Source organism: Ptychodera flava, chromosome 12 (genome assembly GCF_041260155.1).
Source record: "Ptychodera flava strain L36383 chromosome 12, AS_Pfla_20210202, whole genome shotgun sequence".
Taxonomy (NCBI): Eukaryota; Metazoa; Hemichordata; class Enteropneusta; family Ptychoderidae; genus Ptychodera; species Ptychodera flava.
In genome coordinates, this window is record NC_091939.1 from 29957716 (window position 1) to 29977616 (window position 19901).

At 35.4% G+C, this 19901-nt stretch overlaps 1 protein-coding gene and 1 long non-coding RNA gene across 6 annotated transcripts in view; one reads left to right on the top strand and one right to left on the bottom strand.

Annotated features, from left to right (window-relative positions):
- The window catches only part of LOC139145578 (janus kinase and microtubule-interacting protein 3-like), a 95152-nt gene that overhangs the window by 53646 nt on the left and 21605 nt on the right, over window positions 1-19901 (bottom strand). The window contains exons 2-3 of one of the 2 annotated variants that reach the window (XM_070716823.1): window positions 8564-8683; window positions 6519-6665 (exon numbers count right to left, since the gene is read on the bottom strand). In XM_070716823.1, coding sequence (XP_070572924.1) covers window positions 6519-6665; window positions 8564-8683 — 267 coding nt within the window. The remainder of the gene's footprint in view (window positions 1-6518; window positions 6666-8563; window positions 8684-19901) is intronic. The other variant, XM_070716824.1, reaches the window with a different exon arrangement.
- Window positions 3736-19901, top strand: part of LOC139145579 (uncharacterized) — a 34973-nt gene continuing 18807 nt past the window's right edge. Inside the window, exons 1-6 of one of the 4 annotated variants that reach the window (XR_011554963.1) lie at window positions 3736-3861; window positions 4073-4130; window positions 6258-6371; window positions 14434-14646; window positions 16237-16319; window positions 17519-18568. This is a non-coding gene — a long non-coding RNA (uncharacterized lncRNA). Of the gene's footprint in view, window positions 3862-4072; window positions 4131-6257; window positions 6372-14433; window positions 14647-16236; window positions 16320-17518; window positions 18569-19901 lie in introns of those variants that run through there. The other 3 variants (XR_011554960.1, XR_011554961.1, XR_011554962.1) reach the window with 3 other exon arrangements.

Genomic DNA, 19901 nt, shown 5'->3' on the forward strand with positions numbered 1-19901 from the left:
CAGAATTTTTAGAATTTATACTTCACTGTTTTGCAAATGCCATGACAGTGACTTGAGGTGAACCGTACCGTATCTGTTTTCTTAAAAAACTATAGAGTATGGTCTGTCTGCATTTCAGGGATGAGAAAATTTACCCAAAGGACAAAATTTGAAAATGATATCAACAGGTGGTAGATTTCAATTTTAGAATTATACTTCTATTATTAACTGGACCAGCACTGATTCTGATGCATATGTTTATTCTGTAACTGGGTGTGTGTGTGTCTGTGTATAAATACATGTATATATGTGTGTCTGCATATATGCCAGTATGTGTATATACTTGTACGCATACTGGGTGCATACACCTGAGATATCACTGCCAATAAATGTGTCATACAGTACACAGATACAGATGGTGTCTAAAATACCTGTTTCAAGTACACACATCCCGGATAATGAAGAAAATGGTGTTTAGTCAGAGCTATTAGCACTTTTGTCAATGACTTTACTCATTTAAACTCAAACATTCCATTAATTCATCTTGTGACAATATCCAGGTGTTGGGAATGAGTCAGTTCACCAAAAGTCATCACCAAAGGTGTTGCATATGCAAACATAGGGCCAAAGTCCCTGAAGCTACTATAGACATGGATACAAAATTAAGTATTTCCTTACTGTATGAAATTATCTCACTAAGGTCATCCTACGGACAAGTAAACTAAATATTAAAGCTGTCTGACCAGCGTTTTGAAAGAACAAGCAACTCAACAGTTGACAGAGCTCTGTTGAGTTATGTAGAGAATAACCTTTTGTGACACATGTATTGATGAAGAAGGTGGATATCTTTGATTAACATTGTGAGTTCTGTTTAATAAGTTGAGACTGTACATACTCAGAGAAAGCACACTGAAGAGACAAGGGTTTGAAACTTAAGAAGTTCAAGGTCATCAAAAGCATTATAAGGAATCATGTTACACTTTCATTGCACTGTTTACACAGATTGCATAATTGCTATAAATAGCACATGAGGAATCTTTATACAGCCCAGCTTTACCATAAAAACCCTATCACTTTGACCACTCTTTTAATTGACCACTCTATTTTTTTCCTCAAAAAGTAATTTTATTTTATCCTTACCAAGTCAACCATAAATGGAAATTAGAACTTTCTCTATCTCTATCTCTATCTCTATCTCTATTGACTATTTTGAGCAATTTCTTTTAGATAACATACAGGGCACAATAAATGACGGTTCAGAATATGTCAAAGTTGGGATTCAGGAAAGTTGCCTTTATATGTTTTAATCCTCCAAGATGGTAAGCATTTCACTATGAACTGTCAAAAAAAGTTGAACTTTCTGATAATTCTACACTAAAATTATTTTGGCTTTGATGATTTCCTAATTAATTCAATTATTTAAAATCATATTAATTATTTTTTTCTGGGTGAATTGATAGGGTTTATACAGTACAAGAATTACATACAATGTAAATCAAATTTTGACCAAAAATGACAAAAAATTTCCTTAAAAATACAGATTTGCATATTTCATCACAATTTGAACAAGTCTAAGTTGGGTTACCCCTAGGGACCTGTATACCAAATAACAAAGCTGTCTGACCAGCGGTTATGAAGAGAAGATTTTTTACCAAAACACCTTTTTTGGCATTAATTTGCCTATTTTCAACAATATCAAAAAATTAAAAAAAATAGTTTCTCAAAATCGTATTTTTATCTACACAACAAATATCAAATCAGTAAGTACTGCGGTTCTCAAGATATTTGAGTGGACGGACGCCTCACAAACGGACATACATACATACATACATACTACATACATACATACATACAGACTGACGACGGACGCGGACGGATACCCATCCCAATAGCTTCTATAGACTATAGTCTATAGTAGCTAAATATATAATAGATTTACAAGAGATTTTTACCAGCGAATTGATCAACATCTACAGCATGTTGCACAGAGATTAAAAAAATTTGCTCTCATACCCTTTTCCTCCATACCCCCCCCCAGAAATCAAATGGTTCTCCCCTTAAGCCAACAAAGTGACTGACCAAATAAAAACTGTGCTAAACACATTACACTTCCTCTTTCAAAGCAATTGATCCACTATTCTAGAATGGCTAAATTGAAATCCTTTCAATATCCAGCACCATTGCGAACAAAAGCGACGAAACGAAAATTAACCCGTCCATTCTTCATTTTTCACTTCCTTAACGGAAAACAACACCATGAAAGCTGTCAGTCTCCAAACATGTTGATAGAACAGCTCGCTGTCATCTTTCATGAAGGCTTTGTCTCTGATATCAACTGACTCTTTGTCTCACTGAAGGCTTCAAATTAATTCCTTTACAATTTCATTATTTATTATGTTGTAACTTTGAAACACATTCTTATGATTTCTGAACATTTTCACACCATCGCTGTCTTGCTAACTATTTTTATTATACATATGCTGTAGGCTACACAATATACTAACACATATTTTACAGATACCCGATACATACAGAAACTTCATTATTTGAACCAAGGGCATTCTGAAAACATTACTTTGAACCAAGGCCATTCTGAAAACATAAATTTGAAGATAATTTTACGAGTACATGTAGATCTACCAGTATGTGAATTGCAAATTGAGACTTTCAAATTAAATTGAGTTATTAAATATACATATTAATGATATCATGCCTGACTCATTTAATCCGCCTCCTCTAATTAAAATCAGCATATATTATGTCACTATTAATTACTATGGATGTGAAATTTTTGTTGCATTCTCTTGTCGACCCAGTCAGTAAAATATTGGGATATGGGCCAAAAAGCATTATAAATCATAAATATGTATAAAGTATATATAATCTGCTTGTTAAACTGTTTACATATGCATACATTTATATAACAAGTATGCATGTTTCAATGATCATAGCCATTTCATTGACTATGATGAAATATGCAAAGTGTAGTAACGAAAGACTACCAAATGCTTTACAAAGTTTTGAACACAATGTGAAATTTGAACTGTTTCAACTAAGTGCAATTTTTATCAATGATGTCGATTCTTAAAGTCATGAAACAAAAAATATCGAAAGCTAATGGGCAGTGAAAAGATCAGTTCAGACCTGTGGTGCGTCACCTTCACATATCATCGATAAATGATAACAGTACATTGAATCAAGAGACAACAACAGGGAAGACCTACGAGGGCGGAAGTTCATGGCCAGGTCTAAAACAGGTTTCAGCCTAGAAATATTCATGCTGAAAACTACCCATTTCATAAATATGTTGGTGAAGTCCCCTCAGTCTTCAATGGACTGGACTGGTTCATTCGCTTGATATGAAGGTGGGTAAGGGCATTGAGGAGATAGCGGGACGTCCACTCACCTGTTCATGAGACATAGGAAACTCCTATTCATAAAGTCTGACAGACAGTTATATGCTTCACAGTTCCTAAACCCATATGGCAATCAGCATGTAATGTCACAGATGTTTACATTCCTGTGTCTTGTTGAGCGTATAGCTAATCCTTCCTTAATGGACATGAAACTTGTCTTGTCATATATTGTTGTAACCAAAATTAGACACTTATCTCTCTCTGTGCAAACACTGACTGGCTTACATATATTACGGGCTGATAGTAATACGCATGGCAACAGGCCTGTATTTGCATTGCAAAAAAAAGTGTGTGGAAGTTCAACCTAACTTGTGACTGTTTATGTATGCATGTGTCAGTGGGGATAGACTTCATGTAGGGGGTGTTCCACAGTGAAGGGTAGGGTAGGCTGGGAAATGGCCGGTTCACAGCCACTGTGTCAACGGATGGGTGTGATAGGAGTTTATGCTGGTGGCACGTACCTCTGGTGAGTCAGACTGAAAGAGTTGTAGGAAAAACTCCATTCCTTCCAAATGCACCTCTGCAGTGGATCCAGTGCTTTTTACACTTTAGTTGAAGGATCGACCAACATACCAAGGTGTTGACTTCAAATACCTTACATAATGACCTTCCTAGCTGGCCTTTCCTCGTTTCGATAAGTGGGTGTCAGTAACTACATGTTTTCCGTCAAATTTCAGAACCAGCGGACGCCCCGTAAAGTGACCATGAAGTCCAAGCACCCTCTAAGTTAGAGCGGTATGTACTTGACACTTGGTTCACCTACACTGTTTATTGTTGGCTTCGGTCTAGACAATGGAAGAATACCTTCTCCATTGTCCTCACATCAGAACTAATTGATTTTTTGTGGTGTTTTTTGCAAACAGGCATTCATGGCAAGGAATTAGTGTTAAGTACCGCGGTTGCATCTTCTGCTCTTTGCAGAAACTGTATGTTACAAATGTTGCAGAGTGTCATAACAATACGCACAAAGTTGTTGAACAGACTTCTTCAAATGCCCCTCGGCATCCCCGGGCACCCTAATTTTAAAATGGAACAACTCAGTCCTATCAGTAAATAATAAAGGTAGTTAGACATACCATTTCATTAGAGGTAAGGCAGATCAATGATATGAGGGTAAAGCACCTGTAGGGTATCAAGAATTTCATGGCCAAAAGCACAACGTTTTCTAGCCTATGCAAAAACTTGATAATGCAATAATGAACTATAAAACAATCTCTGCATATGTATTGTCATTTTCTACCTTTTAAATATTTTTTTCTCTTCCTTACGCCAAACACCACATCCATAAATAATTTCTGAGTCAGATTAGCAAGGTGTATTAGTGTCCTTGAAACTCAGTCACTCTAATCAGCTGAACTACCAAAATGACGGTAAATGAACTGAAAATGTTACTGGTATGGGCAATTTCATGACGTTTGGTTTTTCGCTGGTAGGAAACACTACAGAAGAACACAGTGTAAAGTTCAGAAGGCTGTATCACTGATGCACAGTCCCTCCATCACCAGTCTGAAAATGTGCCTGGTTTGTTTGTCGCAACCCGTATACAATGAATGAAAGGATTCACATTGTGAGTGTGACTGATGTGATGGTGTCTTTCCTATAACTATCAAAACAATAACCTACCAGTGGTCCTAACCAAAGTTGCCATCAAAACTGAGTGCATTTTCGTGTCGTGTGTGTGCAAGCGTTACTAATGACTGCAATTTAGACCACCTAACTTTTCCTGAAGAGGCGTCTCAAAAGGTGAAAACTGACTAAAATTTGCCCCCAAAAAAGAAAAACGGACACAAATACATGCAGGATGAAAATAAAATATGGTGTTGTTGTAGACACCCTTTTCATTAGGATGTGATGCAATATCACAAGATGGAATAAGATACATATCATTACAATGTTGATTCACTGTGTTCATCTTTGTGAGTCATTCTTAGAAATATACTTTTGTTTTGATGGTTGAAGGGGAAATGTCTCATGACAAAAGCTGATATGATGGAAAATGTATAATTTATGCATTACAAGGTGAAATTTTAAATTTATTCAGCCCATTTTTGATTTTTGTTAGCATATTGCTAAAATCATTAAGTCTGAATGTTGCAATAAACTTGTTATATTTACCTAACTGTAAAGCACTTTTGGCATTGAGAATTTGAAAGCACATGGCAGTAAACCTTAGTCAATGTCACTACATAAAGTAAGTCATCATGACATTACTATTGTCCTATATCTCACCTAATAATGTTACTGTTATTCACTGCATGCTAATATTCAAGGTCAATAATTTGACCACTCAACGATGACTATCAATATTTGAACAAATATTTCATTAGAAAGTTATGATTATCATAGTCAATATCCTAACTACTTGGAAAAATACCATTTTGAGCTCTGTGGCCACTGATTCTACTCACTATCGCTGTACTCGAGGCGGAAAGGTAGCAGTCAATATTTGATATTATTGACCACCATCTAAGTTAACAATACGGCATGGTCACAAGATAAAACTACTGGCACCGTCATTGTTACTACATAATTGCCGATTCAGGCAGCCACTATCTCTTGATAAATACACTTTTACCATAAAAAAAAAGTGTGCAAATTCTGAAATTATCCTTTTAGAATATGAGGACTGCCAAAAATTGAAACTAACAACGCAATATATATACATATCAGAAATAGAAAGATGAGAGTTATTAAGTTTGTTTTAGTTTCATGCAAGTATGATGACGTTTACTGATGCTGTTGGTGAGCAAAAGATATTTTTGTTCGTTGATTATTACCTATTAATTTCAAACCATGCGATATGTATACTGTCAAAGCCATGTTTTCAAAACCATGTTTCCTTTTTTGTTTGTTTGCTTACAGAGAGGAAACTACAGAGGTGAAGCAAGCGAGGTGAGCACTTGAACAGCATCGTGGGGAAAATGTTCAAGATTTGAAACACATGACAAAATGAAGCATGGATCACATCACGTCACAGTAAGTGATTTTGTTAGGTTAAGCGTCTGTATTATACTGTACACAGATCAAAAAGCTATGCGTTTACACTATAGAGGGATGAGTGGCGGTAAATTTGGTTTGGTTTAGCACACTGACATATTGTAGCCACACACACAATGGTCTTACCACTCTCATATTTTGCTGTTGTAAGGCTTTTGCTTTCTCTTCTAGCTGTCTGGCTATGGATGCTAGCTCTGCGTTTCGTTTCTTTAGTTTGCTGATCTTTTCCTCGGCTGGCTTATGATCGCTTTCTAGTTGATCTTGTTTCTTTTTCTGAGAGAGACACAGTGATTATCCATTTTCCATACATGTTGGTCTTTTCTCTCATTGTTTTTGCATCTTTATGAAGTCTACGGGTTTACTTGGAGGTGGTGTGGAAATGGATGATGGGTCTGGTTGACTACCCAAACTCTGCCACAGAGGGCAGTATACATGCATGAATGAAGCCTTACGCTGTTAACACTGCATTTATGCCATTGATGCTAAAACTGGGCTTCCTTTGTTCAATTTGAAAGAAGGAACATAATACTGAATGCCACTCAGCTGCAAATTACTCAAAATTGCATTGAAATGCTGAGAATTATGTAAAGTGCTATTTCAGAGCCAAAATTATCTTTTTTAATTCACGTTATTGTCAAATGAGGATGGTTCAGGAAGCCCTGTTTTGCAGCACACATAATGAAAACCTGGTGCATTGTCAGGCAATAAAAATCATCAGTACATGGCCCAAACAAGCGTATTTACCATGAAGGCCAACAAACACCTATGATGGTCACCATTTTCCATGAAAATAACGGTTTCTTTTATGGCAGAAACTCTAAAAGCGCATTTCACGGAGCTCACACACACACACACATGACTTAGCATTGCTATGACATGCATCATTAAACACTGCATTTAAGATATATGTAATCATTTGATTGGTGACAACTACAAGGCTAATGCACACTACCTCGTGTTCTTTAGTGGACGGATGGATGGATGGGTTGGGAGTGGGGAAAGGAGATTACAGAGATGTGACTACATATCTAATTCTCTCATATTATGTACTATATGCTGACAAACGAAACCAAACTTTTGCAGTCTGTGGTGCTCATACATGTATACATACACATGACATGCAATATCACCATAATTATTACAGAGAAAATTGATTTAGCTGATACAGAAATGCAGATACTGCACAAAACTAATATTTATAACACAGCACACCTTTAGTTTATATAATTCACATCACGGTGGAGGGACCGTGTTCACATGCATAAGCCAATAAACCTTTCCTAGTCCTTATCAAGTGGGTATTTTTGACGGTCATATTTTGTTCATTGACTTCCATACTTGGCAAAAACGGGTCAAAAACAGTCATCGATCTGCTTGTTTACTACACAAGGTTATACACAGCATGCCCTGAAGTACTTGATTCAACAGATTTCTATACATACACATTTTTTTAATAGCAGCTTCTTTTTCAGTAAAAGAACTATAAATACACAAACACCCTTGACCTCACTTTCCAATGACTATAGGGAAGGTTATATCGGCTGGTAGCCCTGCATCAACCCCATGCTTCCACCATCGCAACTTTTTGCCAGCTTTTTTCAAACCAGACATCATCCATAGAAATTCTGGATTCTTATTGCTGCTAGCACGAAGTAGAAATTCTTAACATGGATCAACACCAATGAAACTACGCGATCGCATAAAGTCTAGTGTACTGGTATCTATCTACATTTTTCTCTTATCATTAGATCACAATGTATCATTAAATTACATTTTTTATTTTTACATTTATCATAACCATCTTACTAAACAAAGGAATACTTTATTGTTTATTAATTACGATTTATGGATGATTACATTTACCAATAAATGGGAACTACTTTCGACAATGGCAAAACATTATCACATTATCTAATGACAAAACATTATCACAATAAGGGATATTTAACAACTAAACTTGAGCATTTCACAAACGTTGAATGATAATTACAATACAGAAGGATGGTATCTTTATATATGGGTAGCTACTCTCAACTCTCTAAACCACTCCCTAGACTGAAAAATTTATCACTTGAGGGGGAGGAGCATCCAAACTCATTCCTCCAATTCGATTTAGGATGAACTTTCCAGCCTGGGGATTCTACAAAAGCTGAAGTATTTTGTCAACTTACCAAGGTGTCATTGTCGGTTTTCAAAGCAGTGACCCTCTTCTCTAATCTTTGTACCTGAGATTGAAGTTCACTGTTTTTGCGAAGGAGACTCTTTTCCTTCTCCTCATAAAGCTTTTTGGTCTGGAAATAGAAAAAAAACCATGAAAAAATGACATAAGAAATATTATTCATTTAAATTACTGATATTAGTGGTGATGAAATTCCTCTAATCACATTTGACTTGTGCTTGTACTCTGTTATGCAATATGATGAATTCAAGGTACCATGGTGCTAGGGACTGCAATGAATTGTGGCATACAGGCATTCAGACTGGGTAAAATGTTTATACCTCTTGATACCTGTTTCATGACTTGTTGTTCAGACCACAACAACCCAGTGTAACCTTTCAAGAGTAATATTTAGGTTAGATAAGATTTCTCTCCCCCTCAAATGTTCATATCCAGAATATTATCAGATGGAACCTCTTCAGTAAATTGTCCACATTCACTTTTATTGTATGTCTTTGCAACACATACACATACACACACATTCACATGCACATACATACACTCATGTACATACGATATACATACAAGCGCATACACACACATACATGTATAAATTGGTGTTACATATATTTTGACACACAAACAACACATATAAATATGATATGAAATACTTTATAAAAATTTGGATTCAGCAATAAACACTGTCAATGTCAAATGAATCTGTTCAATACTTGTACACACAACTGAAACACCGTCACACTAAAGCAATTCCTTTCAGAGGAGATGATGAAAATGTCATCGGGTCTTCAAAGTAACAAAACCTCTTAACATGAACATATGCGTCATTCATATCATCATTTCTGAGCATGATACGCAAATCCGGATTGTCATTGTTATATTTATCTGCAGGGAAATCAGTTCCCCAACTCTGGGTGTCTATTCACAAAACAGACTATTTCTGTTCAGAATGTGATACAATCATGTACCTGATGGTAAGGCACCGGTGCTGATAAAATGCAACAACTGTTTTGTGGAACAGATAGATCTTTCAATTTTGCCTGCCTTTTGTTCAGTTACTCGTACCTTACAAAAGAAGGAAATTCAAATCCTGAATACATCTTTCATGGTAAGAAATTTCCTGAAACCAAGTAGTACAATTGATGTTAGGTTTATCATAACCCATATTTTACAAAGCTTGCATGGGGTGAAAACTGGACTGTGAGTATCAACTTAGGAGTCAATGATTGGAGGAATGATTGCGTATTTACCTGGTGCAACTTACACTGTATGGCTTTGACAGTCACCTTGAATACAACACTACAACACTGTAGAGATTGTGTAAATCATGTATGGCTCTAAATAATGTACACATAGTTTTAGTGTGTAACGTATCCTTGAATCTTCTACAGAGCAACCACACTGAACACAGCACCCAAAAATCCAATGGTGTTATAGGCTTGTGTCAGGCATAAGATTGTCTTTCCAAGAATTTTACTTACTAGATTACAATTTCAATGGAAAACAAAAGGCTATGACACCTCCAAAATCTCATACAGGCTGGAACAAACTTGATCCTGGGGATGGAGTCCCATACCTTTACATGTAAACCCGCGAAGTAGAAGCAATTGGGGTTTTGGGCTCACTTTTCAACTGTCTACAGCCTTATCTGTATACATATATGTATAGCTGGTTAATTAATGTTTATTTTCACAGCTATGCATTTAGTCTAATTACTTTGTTTGATAACCTTATGTAGATAACCATAGACACTGGAGCTACCTACGGCAATTCAGTTTGGATTCTCTGATATTTCTCCCATGTGTCTCACAATTCAGGATGCAGATGAATTTTTACTAGTATCACTCTGGACTGATAACCGAGAGTCACAAATTCCTCACGATTGCTTTTCAGTAATGGTATTAAATGTATCAGAGAAGCAATGTAGAGAGAAGCGATGTGGAAACAAAGTTATTGCATTTCCTGCCCTTAAACATGCATATGTGTGTCTCCAGTTAATGCATGCAATTGACATCATCATATTGGTTTGATTTTATAAAATCTGACAGCCCGTCATCTTCACATGTAGCTGTTACTCACATCTATTTTGATCACTAATGATATCCTCACTACAGTCCTACCATAATTTCCACTGAAACCCACGTTATCAGATGCTTTGTTGACCAGAACTTGGCTCAATCTTACTGTTCACTTGGAGCAATAAGTATCAGAAGATACCCTACATTGCATGAAAAATGCTTCACGAACTGCCAGTACATGAACTCTTCCATGCAGTAATTAAATTTGGGCATTTATTGACAAAACATCTTTAACATTGAGGACACAGCCATTGAGCACGTCATCACAAACCATATAGACACACATATTTATAATATTTTCAGCTGATGATGTCACGGCGTGAATACAGCAAACATCTGTTGACTGCCATACCCTTTCACACACACGCTGATGCACACGTATCAAATGCTAAATCCTACTTTCATATCAAATGCACAAACAAATACCCATGTACTTTTGTATAAACCGTTTACCTGTGTTTTCTTTTGCGTCAGAGATTGAATATTTTTATGAGAATCCCCGTATTTGTCAGCTGGAATTTCTCTATCGTCAAGGACTGCGAATACAAGTAGTTTTCACCTCCCCATGTTCAGTCCAATGGATAGTTGTTGCCTACTTACACTATTCAGGTTTTCATTTTTGTATTTAAAATTTGACAATAATTTTGAACTCATTTTTTGAACTCATTGTTATTTGGTTTGGTTTATTTTGAACTCATTTTTTGAACTCATTGTTATTTGGTTTGGTTTATTTTGAACTCATTTTTTGAACTCATTGTTATTTGGTTTGGTTTATTTGAACTCAATTTTGAAGTCACAGGTATGATGACTTTACTCAACGGTCACAACTCTATCAATACGTTGTAAATGTTTGGTAGCCAGCACATACCGGGTTATGTACCATGGACGTGGAAAAATATTCCTATCTGAGGAACTTCACAGCTTCTGTATTTATCATTTGGTTTAATAATTGTTTACTGCTTCCAAAATATCAGAGTTAAGTATGATAATATAACAATATCAATATCAAAATATTTCATGTTAAACTACTGGTATACAAGTTTCAGGCCTTTGAAAATACTGTTTTAATCAATGATGTCTGCCAGAGAGATTACACCAATTAAAACAAGCAATAATATCAAAGTGCACACAAATATAATGGATGCACACACTACCCTAATAATTACAAAGAATTTATGAAATCATGTCACTCAATTTGTGGCAAACATGAAATTTTATCTTTTTCATTAGTTATGGTAAAAACTAAAAGATTGAAAATTACGAAAAGTATTTCAGAACTATCTGTAAATTAACTTTACCTATTAAATATGGATTTATTGCATACAATTATTTGTTCTTTGCAAAGTACACTAAAATTATGGCTGTAGACTGACATAAAAAAAACATTAAAATTCTACCAGACTGGAATTTCCATCCATGCCACATATTACATAAAAATCAGGTGATATATTCTAGAATGCCGAGTATTCACCTGTATCAATAATGTTCAGTGTAAAAATGTAATCCAGACCTGTCATTTATCCTTTATATTAGGATAAAGATTACATGTACAGTACACTAGAAAGAGCAACAGGGGTTGTTGGGTTTCACAGGAGATATGTAACATAAAATAATATGTATGTAGGAAATGTACAGACAAGCGTTTCTGCAGTATGCCCAATATTAATAAATAATATCAAACTGAATGTAATAATTCATGGGACAAAATCAACAACTTAGACAATTTTAAACCAATTTTTTTTCTGTGAATACAAGTTTCTTGCTCAAGTTCAAGTTGTTCTACTCTTTGTCGTACATGTGTAGTGAAATACTAAGTATTCCAGTTGCTACAACAAGCTCAAGTTGATTTTTCTCTCCTGTGTTTCAATGTATTTTGACAAAAAATTATTTGGTATATTAATGAACACTTTATGCTCTTTTCAAATGAGTCTGTGGCATACTGAACGTTTTACATTCACCGATGCTGAAAAAATTCAGTGATGTTAATAATTAACTTTTTGGTCTGTGACTCATTCAGACTCTAGACACGCCCTCAGAGGAAATTTTAGCAATTGCATGAATTACATCAACATTTCTTATAGGCTTCAAATCAAAGTTTTCTGGACGACAAAGTTACCTGATAAGGATTGTCTGAAGTAATCAGCATTTCTTGTAGGTTGTACAGGAGATAACTTGCATGATTTGCAGCAAACATTTGGTCATGGTAACTTTGCAAAACTCTATCTTTACCAAAAATGTAATTCAGTACAGTTAGAAGTCTAGACTAATTGCTTTTTAATTTTAACTCTTTCATATTACCTATTGTGAGTATTAGCTGGAAGGTAATGGATTATTTTATGTCTTTTGTTTGTTGCATCAAAAGCTGTAAGTTAGCATGCCTGTGAGTATCTCTATATATTAAAATATGAAGGTATCTAAACAATCTCAAAAAATAAAATAAAATAAAGTACAAATGAATAATACAGAAAGTACAATATAGGTCTAAAAGGCTTTCCTTCTTACATGTGTGTGTGTGTGTGTACGGTATGTGTATACTATATATACATGTATCTCATGTTTGTCTGTATACACACACACACACACACACACACACACACACACACACACACACACATATGCCCACAAACACATGAGATGCATATGTATAAGTTTGTACATGATACAGATAAGTGTGACAGTTTCTTTGACAGATAAATTGTATTTTGTTACATTTTATTGATTCTGGATATTCACCTACAACAAGCCATACAAGGTGATACCACAATGCTGACTTTTAGATCCAACGGTCAGAAAGTTGAGTCATATACCGGTATGTACACAAAACTACAAAAAGACACTATACAGCAATCACTTAAGCACAGAAGAGTATGTGTCATACAATGGCAGGCCAGAAAGACACAACAATTGGTTTAACAAAGTGGTACACAGGATAATAAAATATAGAAAGCTGTGAAAGATTGTGTCCCACAAATTTGATTACAGTGACATGTCAGCAATTTGCATGAAATATATCAAACGCTGTGATCATCAAATATTAACTTTCAATTCCAACTCTTTCACATAATTTGAAGTTAGATTTTGACCTTGTATGACTATTTTATTTGCTTTGGCATTGAATTTTATAATTTAAGTGTATTTACACCTATCATTTATTCATAAAAATGTGAGGGGATTGTTTCATTATTGTCAGTTATTTAACTCTCCTCAGAGTCTCTCACACTGTTTGCTCAACCATGTCACTACGGAAATTTTCAAATATGACAAATTTAATTGGCTTCTCTCTATAAAAACAGATTTTACCAATATGAACCTGGTATTCCCAAGTCAATTACAGTGACTGTGATCACATTACATCTGAATTAGGCTCTGTGTTACTGTGATGTGGTCGTGAGCCAAGCGCTTTGGGTAAAGACTAGCAACAGGTTGGGAGTACGTCACGGAACCTCACCATATGGTTTTGAATGTGACCTTCTCAATGACGATGATAATATGTTTACAGATACTTCGGAGATTTTTAAAATGTATTTTCACAAACCAGAAACTTTAGGCCGGGATATCGCTCACTTTATCTAACTAGCATTATTATTTGCATAAAGATAAGTTAAAATTAGAAAAAAAAAACAACATATTTTTTTCCTGAATCAGGTACTGTCAATATATTTAGCCCAGTTACTAGAGTGGACCATAGAGATACCAAAGGATATGCACATAAGCAAAAACTGAACTGCCAATCTTTGAAAAGAACTGTCATAACTGACAAAATATCAAATCTTATATTTCTATCAAGGTGACCACAGTGGACAGACACATGAAGACCACGAGAATAACCCACCTGATACAGATGTAAATTTTGGTAGAATCGTTGGATGTCCTGGTCATCCATCCTTGGTATCTTTCCATCGCGCGCATACATGGTTATTCCGGATTCCCCCAGTTTCTAACTACAACTTTGCCGGGCTAAATAAATCCACATCAACAGCTACATCTACACTCTCTACAGGTAGGTTGATGATATTTATCCTGGATATTTTGTTTCACGGAGGCATGGTTTCAGCCGGTCAACGACAGCATCAGTTTTTGTAAGGACAGTATCCGGAGTCTCCCAGCACTTTGGTGGCAGACATACATGTTGCAAACTAAACAGAGACCTGACTGACTCAGTATGCGCGTTCCTATTATTATTCTAATATATGCAGATTTCTTGTAACATATGTTCTGAAATTAGCTCAGCCCAGAAATGACATATGCTGGTAGAAATGTTACCCTGACACTCCATAAATGCAGGCAGACTCCAAAGCCAAATAAATAATAGGGCATTTAATATTTTTTTTGCTGCATTTTTCATATTTACTGAGTCCCTTCCACGCAAACCAGGTCTGGCAAGCACCAACAGTCTACCTAGCTTGAGTGGATTGTTCAACATGACCCCCTACTGTACAGCATGTTGGGTTATGTTATTTCCTTTTCATATTTAAATCATTTTTTATAATTTTAGTTGAATTCTGTTTGATTTGCATAACGGTGTCAGTCTGATCAGATGATAGTGACGGAATCATACAGTGTTTCACTGACATGATTGTTTGGGAAAAATGATAACGCATTTAATAAAGTTACACCAGTATATATCTAGTTGCCATGGCAATGAATACTGTGGCAGTGAAGCAAATGCGTTGGATAATAAATTTTTTGTTGGACAGAATTTGTCCAAACATGTGTATTTATTGCTCCTGATCACCTTGTCAACATAAAAAAATTAACAATTTGATTTATTAACCATTCAAAAATGTAAGATCTTTCAAAAATTGTCTGGATTTTCACTGCAATAATTATTTTGCAAAGCTAGCAAATACATGTATATCTGATAGTGTCATTTGTATGACATATAGACCTGTTTCCTTTTGTTAAAATTATCAGTGTTATAGCGCAAAGATCCTTGTGATTGCAGTCCTCTATGATGGACATAAATTTACAAAAGATGAAAACTTGAGCACAATATTAAGTGAGATAAAACTGAACTTCTGAAACACGCCATCATTCTTTGTCACAGATGCCAACATACGTGCTTCAGCATTCTGCATAGGCCTAAAGAGCGCCCTCTACCGGTACACTGCAGTGTAAAAAAATCTGGGGATGTGGGATTTTCGGAGCAGAGCTAAAGATTGCTATGGCAACAGGACAGCACGATTAAAATAACTGTTGAATTTATTTGTACTATGTGAAGATGAAAGGAATTTTTTTTCAGTAACAGATACACCAATAACAAAAAGGATTTGTGTACAAAGAGAGTGAAATTGCTGCACCTTTGAAATAATGACCAGAATTTTCCTCTTTTATTGATCGATCTATAATAAACATTGATCAGAGTCAAAGAGAAGTGTGTCAAATCTATTTTCTGATTAGGATAATGGTGCAACTCACATGTTCAATTTTTACCCTGCGATTTCACTACTTTCCCAGAGTTTGGAGTTGACTGTGTATTCATGTTCAAATTTCGCATCTTTCTCTGATAACTTGACAGTTTTTAATTAAATTCCACATTCTGATTCACTTTAAAATTTGCTACCTGTGTACTACAACCTGCTTTTTGCAGCTCCAAGGTATACTTGACAAGTGACTATCTGCGAAGACTTGTAACAAATCATGCCAGCCAGGATTTCCTGATACTTGATAAAGGTACCTGTACATTAATAAATGTCAAGTTTATTTTATCATCCATACAAATCTAATCACCCAGTGGGCAGTACATGTACAATATCACTGCTCTATGAAGTAACTCTGGTTTGAATACAATTTACGATAGATTGCTCAACTTGATAAATTTGAATGATGGGCCATAGATGTTCTTTTTTTCACAAATTTGCCCCCTAGTATGCTCTTCAATTTTTAATATTCTGGAAACTTCAATATCAAGAATCCAGGCTTGATTTTCACCTATCTCGATTTAAAATCTACTATGATTTATCTAAACTCACAGACCTGCATTCAAATGGTTTGTTGTACAATGCCTGTATAATGGTACAACTGCCTGCATACATTGTATGCTCCTCAGCTCATCTCTCACAAGTTTCCATACTTTGTATAGCATTGAAACAATTAGCAACTGTATGGCAAAATTTTCCAAAAACTCTGTGTTATATTCAATATAAAAATGCACAAAGAATGCATTGAATGAGCTTACAGACTGTACTTATGGCAAAATTCAGGAGTACACTGGTTACTGAAACTGCACAGAATTATATGAATGCCACAATACACACTATTTGTATCCCACAATATACTGGTATTCTTTCACTGAGAACTACCTTCTTTTGCTTTGAATACAAAACATCTATAAAGAGTTTCAACATTTGTAGACCTGTGTGTGTAATAAGAACTTCCATCTTGTAAGGTATATGTTCAAGTACCCTAGTGTATTCCACCGAGTGTGTTCTCTTGATTTGAGTGAAGTGACATCTACAGTACATGTCTACATTTACAATGTATTTGTTAAACCATTCCTGAACTACTTATTTTTGTGCATATTAAAATTTTCTGACAACAGCTATCAGATATGTCAGGGAGGAAAAGGAAAGCATAGGGTTTCTCTTGTTTACTTCTTTAATATTTTTGTAGAGCAGACGGAAGTGAAGGATATTTCCTCTCTGAATCTGATATGCTGTGTAGTTGGGGAGAATTTGATACTTACAGTCTGGAATTACATGTATTTTGTGCACAAAAGGAAATGCAATCAATTTCAAGCCACATTCACATTACAGAACATTGCTTTTACATTTGCTGATTTTGGAGGGGAATTTTTTCATGACACAGATACACTATTTCTGCAAAGCCTGGTGTACTATGTACAATAATGTAAACTAATTGTCTAAACACAGCAGATGAGATCAGTACAACATATCAGTACATTTATACCACAGCAAAACAACAAAAAGACTGCATCCATATGATTTTGTAAGCAGTGAGAAAACCTAACTTCATGCATGAACACATTGGAAGATACTGTACAGTCCAGTTTATGGAGGCTTTTATTTGAAACCAATCCCGGCACTTCAGGTCAAGGAAGTCGGAAGATCTCTTGTTCAATGAAACATCTGACAGACTGCATAGAGAATGATACGCAGTGTATATTTTCATGATACAAAGACGGAGTATGACAATAAGAGCATGCTGAGAGACTCTGATAGTCCTGGTAACAATCTCAACCACTCTGGAATTTCTCTTCAAAGTCTGTTGACTTCCATTATTCAGCGACACTTCAAAACGTCACCCATGGTGAACTCTGTGGAAATTTACTTCCCTGGATTCTAACAGAGCCCACAGCACATTGCAGAGGTGGTTCCCCTACTCAACTTGATCATAAAATAATGTACTAGGCATTTGAAAAGCAACTGATGCGTCAAGTTAATTGTACCAAAATATCCTCCACTTTTTCAGTTTATCCTGTTTATGAATCAACTATCAAGTTCGAACAAAACTCTATTATGCATATTCCTGCACTGGTACATGACTGGCATTTTTATTCACTTTCCTTTTTGAAAAATAAAAAGAGATTTGAAAACCAAAGTAGATCTTTGGAATATTTTAAATATTTTCCCTTGTGTAATTTTATTTTTTTGTTTTGCAAATCACAAGCTGACTTTGTTCTTTTGACATTTCCTGCATATCTTGCATTCTTATAGCAATAAATAGGTCCAGTCCAAGGCTGATTATGTGTCTGAAGAAAGACGTGCCAATGTTTATCAACATGTAAATAAAGACAAAAAAATGGAGGGAAAAAACATTTTAAGATGAGAGCAAAACTTGGAAGTTTCCAGAACCTGTCACAGTTGACTTTTATTCAAACCTGTGCACCCCAATTCCCTGCAAACAGGTCCACAATCACCATTGATAACAATGGGTTTGGGCTAAACCATGGTGGTGAAAGGGTTAAGGCAGTTATTAATTAATACTGTGCATGGATCTCAATAATCCAGTCATTCTGGATTCAATGTCTCCCCCAACGCACACACGCACTGAACATAAAATTATTGACGCCACTTATTCGAAATAAAATAACAGTCACAAAGGCTAATTTGAATATGAACAATATGAAACACGACACATATTGGTATAGAGCTGATGTAATGGTGACACATATGGCAGGGCGTATTATTAATACATGTACTGTAAACTGTGTATGTAATTGTAATCCATGGACTGTTGGCATTTACGATGCCCGACAGAATATGTAAACATGAATAAAAAGCGTCTATTCTGTCTCTTTTGATGAACAAAAAATTAAAATTTCAAGAGGTATCCTCAGTTACTTGTTGACATTAAGGAATATCTGACACTTTTATTTGAACATGTCATGACATAAATCTCATTTCACCATGGTTAGAAACGCTGAAGAGTATCTTTTTACTAAAATACACATCAGTTCAATAAACGACAATGACTTTACATTGCTCCTTCAATATTGGTTTACATCTTTCTACAAGAGGATATGGATACAATGGGGTCAAACGGGGTCACTTGACCACAACAAAGGCTGCTTCTGAACTCATTTTGAGCTCTCACAAATTCACTTATGGGTGGTCCTAATCTTTTGACTTTCAGGAATACACGTAGATGAAGGATCTAGGTCAATTTGAAGCTTTAAGAAAATTTTAGCTCATTTTGCATTTTCAGAGGCTATCATGAAAGTCATCACAGTGATGAAACTTCACCGTAATGGTGCCATCAATTACAGCAACACATCAATTGTGTGATTCAATTCTTGAAAGTGTCATTTAACCTGAACACAAACATCATTCATTGTAACAGTTCTTTTTAACAGCTGCTACCTGGCCTTTTCATGCCAATGGGTGTTCTGAACAAAAAAGCTATTTGGCTCACTAACTTCTCAGGACTTTAAAAGGAGTTCATTTCTTTATTCAACTCAACTTCTAAACCCAACATCAGAAGTTTTACAGGCCTATTGAAGTAACTTTTGGCAGGTCACTTAGCCCTTGGTAGGAAGCAAAAAGCCAAGTTTTAAATAGATCATAGAATCTTGATTCATCAAAGAACTTGTGAGTCCTTATTTGACATACATGGTATTATGCATTTAACCCTTTGAGTGCTGTATTTTTTTCCCACCAACATTTTAGTGTAACATTTTACCAATTTTTATGAATTTTTCTGTGATGTTTTTGATAATTTTGGACCAAGTGGACATCAAAGTTCATTAGCTAAAGTTTTTTATCAACATTTTGGCAGAAATCTGAAAAAATTTGA